We start from the raw sequence: 12339 nt of genomic DNA on the forward strand, positions 1-12339 counted from the left end.
CACAGGAATGTGTACACTGCCCCAGGCTCCCTGGAGGGAGAGGCAGGACAAAAATAAATGAACATGCTGAATTTAGATGTGAGAGAACAAATGCCAATAGACGTCAGAGAACAGGAAAAGGAAAGCAGGTTGTCTGGGGACACTGTTCCTAATAAAATCAGCAACCCCGGCTATATCATTAGGTAACAAGGCACTCTAAACCAGAAGTGTGCTGTTTCCCCATTATCCCATAAGAATCTGCCTTAAACTGATGCTTCATCTTGCTCAGCTGTATCTACCCAGACTGGCTTTAGACAGCGGACCTTCCTGGCCTCACAGCCCTTTTAACTGGAGATGCCAAAGTTGGAAATGCTAAGCATGCACTCTATCATGACTGAGATACAGCACCCCCCCCCCCAATATTTAATAGGCACTTGCTCACCACTGCGCTCTCCTCAGGTAGGCTTTGATGTATGTGTCATCCAGTCTGATGGCACTCGTGCAGTCTTCTATCGCTTCATCTAGCTTCCTAAGCTGGAAGGTAAGCTGCAAGGTTAGGAAATGAACCCCTCTTCATGATTGTTAGTTTCAGTTTTGAGAGTGGAAGGCCCAGAAGATTCTCAACCTGGATTTGTTATTTGCTTTTCTCAGTCTAATAAACAGGCCAATTAATGGCTTTTATTGCCCACCCTATTCCTTAAAGGATGCTTTCGTTCTGGGCAGTAAGGGCAATGTGTGAATGCCGCTCATTCCTCAAAAGGCAAAAATAAACAACTAGCAGTCTCTGGTAAAAAAAAAAGGAAAAACAACAACCCACTTTTAAGTGCTCTTACCTTTGAATTAACCGTCCCCCGGTTGCAGTAGAGTTTGGCATTGGTTTTCCTGTTATTTGGGTCTATTGCAAGGGCCTCTGTATAAAGTTCAAAGGCTAGCTTGTAATTGCCTTCCTTGAAGGCCTTGTTGCCGTCATCCTTCTTTGCTTTCAACGCTTTGGCATTCTGGAAGAGAAAGTGGCCAACAAGACAGTTTAAGGATACAAAGATTCAAGCAGTAAAAAACCCTAAGCCTGACACAACATTAAAGAAAGCTTTGTTGATTAATTTGCATAAATGTGCATGTGAGAACTAGACTTGGCTTCTTTTGCTCTATTTTCAGGTTTGCCTGGTAGCGAGGACACATTCTGGGCAAACCCCAAAACAGAGCTAGAGGACCCCAAGGTAGACAATGTGTACTGATTCATACAGTTTTGGGGTGGGTGGATAGGAAGGTACCATGATGGTGACAGAATGTCCTTTCTCCCACTCTCTCTTTCTAGTGATGAAGCAGCAGAAATGAGCCCTGGCTCCTGCCACCACCCTTCCTTCCCAGAGTGCCACTGGGAAAGATACTGGCATGTCCACAGGCATTTCCAGGGGTAGTCTGGGAATGCAGTGGTGGCCAGAGCTCCACTCCTGCATCTCTGAAGTCACTGGCAGAATCAGTTACCTAAGGAGGTTGTGGGCTCTCCCACACCAGAGTCATTCAAGAGGCAGCTGGACAAGCATCTGTCAGGGATGCTTTAGGGTGGATTCCTGCATTGAGCAGGGGGTTGGACTCGATGGCCTTGTAGGCCCCTTCCAACTCTGCTATTCTATGATTCTAAGAAGCAGCAGCAGCCACCCCGTCACCCCCAATGACTGCCCCCTATTTATCACCTGCAATTGGGTAAGCTATTTTGGTTCTGGCATAATAAGAACACATGCTGTGATTCTCTGGAAGGACAGCAAAAAGGACAGGTTGCTTACCTGTAACTGTGGTTCTTCGAGTGGTCATCTGTGCAGTCACACATATGGGCTCTGTGCCTGCGCGAAGCCCCGCTTCGGGAATCTTCTATAGCTAAGAAGCATTTTGGGCAGGAACCCCTCCCCCTCTACTGCGCATATGCAGAGAGGTTCCCGCCCAGATTCCCTCAGTTCTTCTGAGACCAGTAGGCCTCGTCTGAGGAATTTTGACACCTTCAGGTGTATCTGAAAAAACTACTTGATAAAGCATTAGTAATACTTAATGGACACCAAGAGGGGAGTATGGTGGGTGGGTTGTGTGACTGCACAGATGACCACTCGAAGAACCACAGTTACAGGTAAGCAACCTGTCCTTCTTCTTCGTGGTCTCCGTGCATCACACATATGGGCGATTAGCAAGCTTTTACTCACTGGAGGAGGGTTGGTGTCCTTAGGTGAATACAGATGATAAAACTGCTCTGCCAAAAGAGCAGTCAGCTCTCGACCTGACATCCAGTTTATAATGTGACACGAACGTCATTGGTCGGGCCCATGTTGCTGCCTTGCATATCTCTGGGATGGTGATGCCACGATGGAAGGCAGATGATGTAGAGACAGCTCTGGTGGAATGCCCCTTGATCGATTTTGGGGGTTCCAATTTTTGCAGCTGATAGGCTAGAGTAATGCACTGGACCAGCCAGGAGGAGAGTCTCTGAGATGACACGGGTTGGCCTTTCTTGCTCCCTCCATGACAAACGAATAAACGTTGTGATTTTCGAAAAGGAGCAGTATGATCCTTGTAAAAGGCTAAAGCTCTTCTCACGTCTAGTGAGTGAAGAGTTCTCTCCAGTGCAGTGGAAGGAGATGGAAAGAATGCTGGTAGGACAATGTCTTGATTGACATGGAAGGATGACACGACCTTAGGCAGGAATTGGATGTCAGGGCGAAGCACCACTTTGTCAAAGTGGAAAACAAGATATGGTTCGTCTATTCTCAGAGCACAGAGTTCACTTGCTCGCCTCGCTGATGTTATTGCTACTAAGAAAACAACCTTTAACGTGAGAAGACGTAAATCAGTGGTTGCTAACGGCTCAAACGGTGGCCTTGATAGTGCATGTAGCACTACGGACAAACTCCAGGAAGGAGAAAAAATTCTTACTGGTGGGTTCAAGTTAGATACTCCCCTTAAAAACTGTTTAATTGTCGGGTGTGAAAACACCTTAAAACCATCAACGCAATCATGGAAAAAGGAGATTGCTGCTAGGTATACCTTTAACGAAGAAACTTTCAGACCCTTGTCAACCAAAACTAATAAAAATGACAGGATCCGATGAACTGAACAAGTTTTAGGAAAAAAATCATTTTCGGATGCAAAAGAATTGAATGCAGCCCACTTCCTGTTATAATTTAGTCTTGTGGAAGGTTTCAGTGCTGCATCCAAGACCACTTGAATTCTGGTTAAGTCAGTGTTCAATATTGAGGAATTAACCTCCATGCTGTCATGTGGAGCGTGTGTAGATCCGGGTGGAGTATTTGACCCTTGTGCTGGGAGAGAAGGTCCTTTCTCCTGGGCAGCCCCCAATAGAGACCTCGGGACCTGAAGAGAGACTGAAAGAACTGGGCATGTTTAGCCTGGAGAAGAGAAGATTGAGGGGAGACATGATAGCAGTCTTCAAATACTTAAAAGGTTGTCACACAGAGGAGGGCCAGGATCTCTTCTCGATCCTCCCAGAGTGCAGGACACGGAATAACGGGCTCAAGTTAAAGGAAGCCAGATTCCGGCTGGACATCAGGAAAAACTTCCTGACTGTTAGAGCAGTGCGACAATGGAATCAGCTACCTAGGGAGGTTGTGGGCTCTCCCACACTAGAGGCATTCAAGAGGCAGCTGGACAACCATCTGTCAGGGATGCTTTAGGGTGGATTCCTGCATTGAGCAGGGGGTTGGACTCGATGGCCTTGTAGGCCCCTTCCAACTCTGCTATTCTATGATTCTATGATTCTATGACCTGTTCAACAATGTTGCGAACCAATTCTGCCTGGGCCACCAGGGTGTCAGAATTATACAATTCGCATTGTCTTGGACAATCTTGGCTAATATCCTCGTTATTAGAGGAAAACGTGGGAATATATAAAGGAAGGAGTGGTCCCATTTGTAAAGGAACGCATCCCCTAGTGATCGTCTTCCTATTCCTGCTCTGCTGCAGAAGAAGTCGCAGACCGCATTGTTTTCCGTTGTGAATAGGTCTATTTGTGGTCTCCCCCAGGTTCGAAAAATCTGGTTGATGATCGAAGGATGAATGCTCCATTCGTGTACAAGTGACGCATGTCTGCTGAGGTTGTCTGCTAGCTGGTTGTCCACCCCTGCTATATGGACCGCTGTCAAGGATATATGGCGTCGAGTGCACCACTCCCAGATGTGTATGGTACGTTTTATCAATGATGGAGATTTGGTTCCCCCCTGTTTGTTGAGGTAGAACACAGTTGTTGTGTTATCTGAGGTTACTTGTATATGTTGGTTGGCTATCCTTGTCTCGAAAGCCTTGAGGGCCTTTTGGACAGCTAGTAGTTCTAGATAGTTTATGTGCTTTTTCTTTTCTTTTAACGTCCACGATCCTTGCATTCTTAAGGAATTGAGATGGGCTCCCCAACCGTCGGGTGAGGCATCTGTTGTGATTGCTATGGTCGGAGTGGAGAGTTGGAATGGCACTCCCTCTGTTAGGTTGTGATGGTTTTCCCACCATTTCAAAGATTTGACCACATTTGGTGGTAGGATAAGGATGGTTCTCTTGGCGTTTCGCAAAGGATTGAACTGTCTGTTGAACCACATTTGTAAGATTCTCATTTTGAGTCTTGCTAGGGCCATCACCATGGTGGTTGAAGACATCAGTCCTAACAGTCTTTGTACTGTGTGAGCGGTCACAATTCGTTGTCTCCTTACTTGAATTGTCAGGGTTCTTATGGTAGTTGCTCTGTCTACAGGTAAGTATGCTCTGGTAGTGTTTGAGTTTAAGATTGCTCCTATGTATTTTATCTTTCTGGTTGGAGAGAGAATTGATTTTTCTGTATTTATTAAGAGGCCTAATTGGTTTAGGAGGTCTCGAACATAGAGGATAGGTTGCTGAAGGGTTTGTTTCGATTCTGCTACCACCAGCCAGTCGTCTATATAAGGGTGTATTTGTATACCCTGTTTTCTGAGATGAGAACAGACTACTGCGATACATTTCGTGAAGACCCTTGGAGCTGTTGACAAGCCAAAGGGTAACACTTGGTATTGGAAAGCTCGGTCGCCGATGATGAAGCGGAGGAACCGTTGGCTGTCTGGATGGATGGCTATATGGAAGTAAGCATCCTTCAGGTCGATGGAGGCGAACCAAGAATGCTCCGTGAGAAGTGGTAGTATATTTGGAAGGGAGACCATTTGAATTTTTTTCGGTGTGATGTAGTAATTTACGTCCCTTAGATCCAAAATAGGACGAATTCCTCCATCTCCATACCCCCCGGTGTAGTTGTTCCTTCGGCACTGGCCGTATCGCTCCCTTTTTTATCAATGAATGAACTTCCTCTTGTAGAGGCGCTGATGGTGTTGTTCGTTTTAGATGACCCGTTGGTGGTATGGCATCGAATTCTATTCTGTATCCTCCTTCGACTATTGAGAGAACCCATTTGTCTGTTGTTATTTGGGACCAAGTCTCGATCGATGCTGACAAACGGTTGCTGAAGGGGGTACTGCTGTTGTTGGTCGGTGTCAAGTCAAAGGCGCCGGTTTTGTTGGAAATCTTGCCTTCGACGCTGAAATTTAGGCCTTGACGCAGGGAATTGTCTCCTTCCCTGCCGTATTGCTGGAAGTTGTCTTTGCTGTTGTCTGTCAGTCTGGTATCGTGGTGCCTTGTTTCCAGGTCTGTACCACTTTCTTGGCTTATAATATTGCCCCTGTTGTCCTGCTCCAATACCCATTTTTCTGGCAGTTGTCCTTGCCTTTTGCACTGTGTCCATCGCCTCATCGGTCGTGGAGTTGAAGAGGCCTGATCCATCAAATGGAAGGCTCTCTATGCGCGTTCTGGCCTCTTGGGAGAGACTGGCCGATCTCAACCAGGCATGTCTACGTAAAGCTACTGATCTTACCATGGCCTTTGCTCCACAATCGGACTGATGTTTTGCAGTTGCAATCTGCTGACGGGCCATGCGGGTGGCTTCGGCATGAAAAATTCGAGCTAGCTCCCTCTGGTCATCTCCTAAGTTTTCACATAGAGACATCATCTTCTCCCAAAGGAAGAGCTGATATCTGGACATCGTAGCCTGGTAATTGGCTATTTTAAGGCTTAGGGCTGCTGTGGAGTAGGATCTACGCCCCATCAGATCTAGGCGCCTCCCCTCTTTATCAACTGGTGCTGTATGCATCCTTTGAGAGTGTCCTTGCGCTGACTCGACGATTATAGAGTTTGGTTGGGGGTGCGTAAATAAAAATTCCGCATCCTTTTCCAGTACTCTGTACATGTTGTCGAGCCTCTTTGAGGAAGGTTGTAGCGCCGCGGGATCTTTCCAATGCTCTTTAACAGATCTTGCTATTGTAGGGAGGAAGGGGATGGCTACCGGTGTTGTCGCCTCTGTATAGATGCCTTCAAATACAGGGTCTGTAAGCCTTTCTAGTGATTGTCTTGTCTCGATCCCTAAGGATTGGGCCATTCTTTGGGCAATATCGGCAAAATGTCCAAGACCCTCTGAAGGAGAAACAGCTCCTTGTGCTTCGACTATGGAGTCGGGTGATGTTATTGATGGGGCTGGTGAGGCCACCGATGACGAATCAGAGCAATAATCTTCCACGGAGTGATCAGAGGAGTGTATCTGTACCGTTTGAATTTCCATGCGTTGATTTTCATGGGTTGCTGTTTCAGTTGCCTGTGGTAGTTGTCTTAATTCTATGTCTCGCGTAAGCACTTGGCTTGCACGAGCTGTCGATATCGGCTCCGGTGCTGATACCATTGCCGAAGGCCGGTGTTGGGTTGGTGACCGTCGATATTGATCTTCGAGTTCTCGCCAGTTTGCATACTGGTATGTATGCCTAGGAGGTAACGACCATTGAGACTCTCTCTCCCAGTCTCTTAAGGGGGATCGGGAGCGATGTTGTCTCCGATAGTACTGATCACGCTCTCTATATCGAGAATCCGAGGATCGTACTGAGTCCGGAGATCGATAACGGCTCGAAGCCCGATCTCGGTGCTCGGACCTGTGACGTCCCTCAGTAGGTAAATCAATCGATTGCGAAGGGATCGGTTGCTCTGTGGGCAATGGAAGCAGATCCCTGCTACGAGTAGAAGAAGCATCTCTTATCTCCCCTTCTGATAATGATGCTGTAGTTATGGGGTCGACTGTCGAAGTCGATTGCATAGGTATTTGTTGAGCTGTCGACGGTCGTGCTGGACCAGTCGTCTTTTTCGATGTCGACGCCCTTCTTTCGATATCGTGCGAATGAGCCTTAGATTTTTTCTTGTGTTTAGCTTTGTCGGAGGATTTTGGCGTCCTCGCTTTTTTGGATAGCTTTTTGGCTACGGCCATAGCTAAAGACCATCCTGGTGTAGCAGGAGCGTCTTGTTGGGGCCGGTCAGCTCGACTTGTTGTCGGCTGGACAGGAGCTGGAGGCACAAACGGCTCTTCTTGCGCCATGGCAGGTTTATCTACTGCTCTAAGTGCCCTTTCCCACAGCTCAGCCCTTAGTTTATCCGCTCTGTGGCGTCTGGTCAGCTTAGAAAATACTTGGCAGTGGGGGCAAGTATCAACCTTGTGCCCTTCTCCTAGGCATATTACACAGAGGTTGTGTCCATCCGAAGGCGGTAGCTTTGTGCCGCAACAGGCGCACTTTTTAAACGGGGCCTTGAGGCCCATACAGGCGAAGATCGGAAGGAGAGATTTCTGAGGTAAAGTAGTAATATTAATAATTTTTTTTTAATAGATAAGAAGAGTAGAAGGAGAAAGAAATATGAACAAAGGAAGAAACGAATGTAAGTCTTAGCTATTTTTTGTATTATAGATTGGAAAGCATTCCCGACGAGGCTGTCGCTGAAACGGTCGAAGAAGAACTGAGGGAATCTGGGCGGGAACCTCTCTGCATATGCGCAGTAGAGGGGGAGGGGTTCCCGCCCAAAATGCCTCTTAGCTATAGAAGATTCCCGAAGCTGGGCTTCGCGCAGGCGCAGAGCCCATATGTGTGATGCACAGAGACCACGAAGAAGAAGCACAGAACGTAGTGGTGGGTGCATAGAACCTGTTTTGTTCTTTTTTTGGTTTTAAGAGTATGTTTCTAGCCTTTTAGCTGTGAAGATTGAGAGCACATGTGCAATGACTACTGAAATTGCAGAAGCCAAAGAAGTGGATGAACTGGGTTTCCAATGATTGGAGGCAGGGTTTCAGTGTCCTTGTCCTACCCATCCTTGTGACTTGCAAACACAGAAAAAACTATGCAAAATAAAATAAATTATGCAAATCTATTCAGTCTGCATAATTTAGATAGGTTGCAGAATTTAGTTTTTCTTGGGGTAGAATTAAATTGCCTAGCTGCAGAATTTTAATTTTGGGAGTGAAATACACACAGCTTTGATTAGGGCTATCTTAAGCCCCTTTCTGGAAGCCTCAGAAAGGACACTATATCCTCTCTAAGAAAGAAGTGGAAAAACAGTAACTATATTTACCCTTACACATGATTCTTGCTCCTGAAAACCTCCCTATTTAATGCTGTCAGCCACTGTTCATTTAAGAGTGGCTGAAGGCTACCCTGTCAGAAACATCCCCCCACACTCCTCCCTGCACGGCTGCTTCCTTTCATACTCACACGGCAGGCGAGACAGGCCTTGTCATGGTCAGGAGCCATTTTGAGCGCCTGGATGAAGAACTGCACAGCCTTCTCAATGCAGTCCTCATAGTAAAGGCAAAGCCCACGGACGTAGAGGGCATCAGCATTTGTGGAGTCTATTCGCAAGATGTCGCTGTACACAGAGTGAAGACACAAAGCAGAATCACAGAACTGTAAGGACCAAGGGAGAGCCGGTCACGCCCCAATCCCAGAGCAGAGGGATCCTCCTCCTTATGCAGCCTCCCTGAGGGACAAGAGGGCTGTAGCCAAAGACATGGCTGGCTACCTCGAACCGATGTGCAATACCCCACCTCTGCAGCTTCTGGGCATGGACCCCACTCCTTTCTGGCCATTCTCATCGCCCAGTTTTCCTCCTCTCAGACTCCTGCCACTGTCTTTTTCTTCTCGTTATTTCTCTGGACCTTCCCTAAGACCCAACTGTCATTTCCTGAGCATGCCACACCCCGGCCTTTTAAGGCTCATGGGTCCTGCCGCCCTTTGCCTTGCCCTTCTGTAGAATCTGAAAACCTTAGCCAATGGCAGCTAGATTCTTCTGGTGGTCCTATCCTGCTCCTCTCTGGCATTAAGGTAACCCCCCTAATCATTGCCAGAGGTTTCAGCACCAAAAAAAACACAAACCCTCAGCAAGTTAGAGATATCAGGGAACTTTTACTATAAGTCAAAAAGAAAAAAAAGCAATACCTCAAAGTCAAATTTGGCAAGTTCTCTAGAACAGACCCACTTACGCAAGCAATGGAAATATTGTTGGAGGAAAAGCATCAAATTCAATTAAGTCACAAAGCCTGGTCACCTCCAAGCCTGTTTTCTAGCTAAAATTGGCTAATTTTAGTGAGAGGTTGACACTTCATGCATCTGATGAAGTGGACAGTGGCCACAAAAGCTTATGCCCGAATAAATAAACATGTTAGTCTTCAAGGTGCTACAAGACCATGTGTTGTTTTCTGGCTGTCACAGCTGTTCCTACCTGGCAACTGACTGTGCTTCAGGATAGCGACCCAACAACGCTAAACATTCTGCTTTGAGAATTTTGAACCGGTGGCAGGCTGGGGCAAATTCCAGAGCACGATCCATGCAAAAGACAACCTGGTGGGGGGAGGGAAACAGCCAGTGAGAATGAAGTTCAGATGCTGAAGATAACAGTTAGTTCCCTGCTTGCTGGAAGATCAAGGTACTTGGATAGCCTAGAATGGCAGCCCATGAGCAAAAATGCTGACTGCTGTACTGAAAGAAATTCAGGACAGGCAAAAGGAAGTATTTCTTCACATAGTTGATGGAATAAACTCATGGATGACAGACTCATCAACAGCTATTAACCAGGACAGCTAAATGGAGACTGTATTCAGGGACAGTACTTCTCCACATAGCCCATAGATAAGCTACACTACAAGGTATAGTGAAAGCCACAAATTTGGATGGCTTTAAAAGTGGATTAGACAAATTCATGGAGAGTAAGCCTATCAATTGTCTTAATGGCTCTATGCTACCTCCAGTATCAGAGGTAGTAGACCAGTTGCTGGGGTCCATGAGCAGAAGGGTTCTTATTGCACTCATGTGCTGCTTGTGGGTTCCTGGTTGAGAGTTGGTTGGCCATTATGTACACAGAAGGCTGGACTAGATGGACCTTTGGTCTAATCCAACATAGCTCTTCTCATGCTCTTATGTTCTTAATACTAATTGCTAGGAGGCAGATTATCGCCTTCATGCCCCACTTGTAAACCTCCTGGTTGACCATTGTAGGAAACAGGATATTGGACTAGATAAGCTGTTGGTCTGATCCAGCAAGGCTCTTAGAAATCTAAAAGAAGACTGGAGATTCATCACAAGTCAGTTTGAAGTCTAATTTTCTCCAGAATATTCTAAAATAAAGATGCTCATAAGCCTCTTCCCTGCCCTTAAGATAAAAACCACCTGCAGCATAGACAACACCTTAGCCAAGAATTAAGTTTGAAATTATAAAACTGTGAACCAAAACTAAGGTTTCAGACTTGAGATCCCAACCCCAAATGGCTTGATAACTCTGCACTGCCAGGGCAGGCATATCAGAAGCCTCATAACGACATGTCACCTCAACTGGTTTGCACGGTCCCATGGGTACAGTCTCACCCAGCCCAACTAAATAGCTGCTAACCACTGTTTGGGGACAGTTTACACATGTACCTGGCTGACAATCCTCTCTACAGGGAAGAGGTGTGTACACTCCTCCGAAATAACATGCAAAGGTGCGCATGCTCTGCAGAGGTCTGATTTTGGCAATTCTTCTTTGGAAAGACTGCATGAATTGGGGCCCACCTGGTATATCAGCCCCACGTGCATTTTTGATGCTTGATGCATCAGCTTCTTCCCTAACCATGAGTATGGCGGAGCATGTGCATGAACTGCCTCTTAGACATATATGGGCAGCTGTCTATTAGCACACACATTTGTTCGTTGAGGATACAAACCCAAGGGCAAACCTTGCTCTTATGACACTGCAGTCAGGGTAAAAATAACAGAGTCTTTAAGTCAAACTAGATATGATAGTAGCAGATTGTGCGTTTAAACCCAGAATGGTACAAGTTTTATTGTAACAGCAAAAGGCACTGCCAAGCAAGAGCAACTTACCGCCCAACAACCTGAAGTTATTTTCTCCAAGCCTAGGAACCCAGCTGGAGAAAAATGGAGAAGACATGGGCAAGGGGCGGGGAGCTGTGTGCACACGAGTGTGCTCCAAACTCCTCACCTGTGCCACTTTTGCTCTTTAAACTGGATCCCTCCCCAATACTCCACTTTTTATGAGATGGGGCAGATTTGGTTTTAAACATGCAGACCTGCTATCATGTCTAGTATAACCTTGTGTCTGCTCTGCATACTCTTGTGTTATGAACAGAAAGTAGCTTTCCTGAAACAGGAGGAACTACCCTCCCGACCTGTTTTTCTCACTATGATCACTAGAAGTGTGAAGCACTAGAAACTCAACAGGCCATGAGTGTTAAAACAAGAATGGGTGGGTTGAAGCAGAAACTACCATGACAAACAGTTACTAACTCAAGCTCCAAGCCTCAATCAGTGACTTCACGGGCTCTCTTGCTGCTCTAGGCAAGAGACAGCTGCACAAGAAAAAGGCCATTGTTTGGCTTAAGGCTCAGCTGGAGTCTCAATTCCCCAGTCCCCTGCCCCTTCCCATAGGTGACATCACCACTGGGTGCTGCGGGAAGAGCCGAGACACTCCAGATGATGGAGGCCATGGGAAGGAGGTCCTTCTTCTCTAGAAACAAAGGGCACGTTTGACGCTGCCTAAGGGACACAGAAGCCTGGGGAGAGCTGGCTCGAGTTTCAGACAAGGCAGGGTTCTTTCTTAAGACAAACTTCAGATTGTCTCTGGCCAGCCAGCTGCTCTTAGCAATTAGGAGGCAGTGAAGTAGGACTTCACTAGGATGGATGGAGGCCTTATCACTGAGGTCATGGGGTGGAGGGGCAAAGTTGTTCTGCCCTAAGATGTACTCTGACTATGCGTAGGGGGCATGTGGGGATAACCCAAGAGCCATCAAGGCAGACCTCAAGGCAGACTCAGGGAAGCTAAAATCCAGAGGCAGGCCTACAGCTTTCAGTCCAATGGGGGAGACAAACCTATCTCCAACTGATGCCTAGGGAAGACATCACAGATAAGGCATTAGACATTAAATCTGAGAGAACCACATTTGAATTCTTGCTAAGCTTCTTACTGGGTGGTCCAGGGGAAGCCATTCTCTTTCTC

General features: G+C 46.7%; 1 protein-coding gene across 1 annotated transcript in view; it reads right to left on the minus strand.

Annotated features, from left to right (window-relative positions):
- The window catches only part of DNAJC7 (DnaJ heat shock protein family (Hsp40) member C7), a 55341-nt gene that overhangs the window by 16563 nt on the left and 26439 nt on the right, over positions 1–12339 (minus strand). Inside the window, exons 6-9 of the mRNA XM_063137994.1 lie at positions 9571–9689; positions 8565–8718; positions 813–977; positions 422–513 (exon numbers count right to left, since the gene is read on the minus strand). Of these exons, the coding sequence (XP_062994064.1) occupies positions 422–513; positions 813–977; positions 8565–8718; positions 9571–9689 (530 nt within the window). The remainder of the gene's footprint in view (positions 1–421; positions 514–812; positions 978–8564; positions 8719–9570; positions 9690–12339) is intronic.

The sequence above is a fragment of the Elgaria multicarinata genome, chromosome 11 (genome assembly GCF_023053635.1).
Source record: "Elgaria multicarinata webbii isolate HBS135686 ecotype San Diego chromosome 11, rElgMul1.1.pri, whole genome shotgun sequence".
Classification (NCBI taxonomy): domain Eukaryota; kingdom Metazoa; phylum Chordata; class Lepidosauria; order Squamata; family Anguidae; genus Elgaria; species Elgaria multicarinata.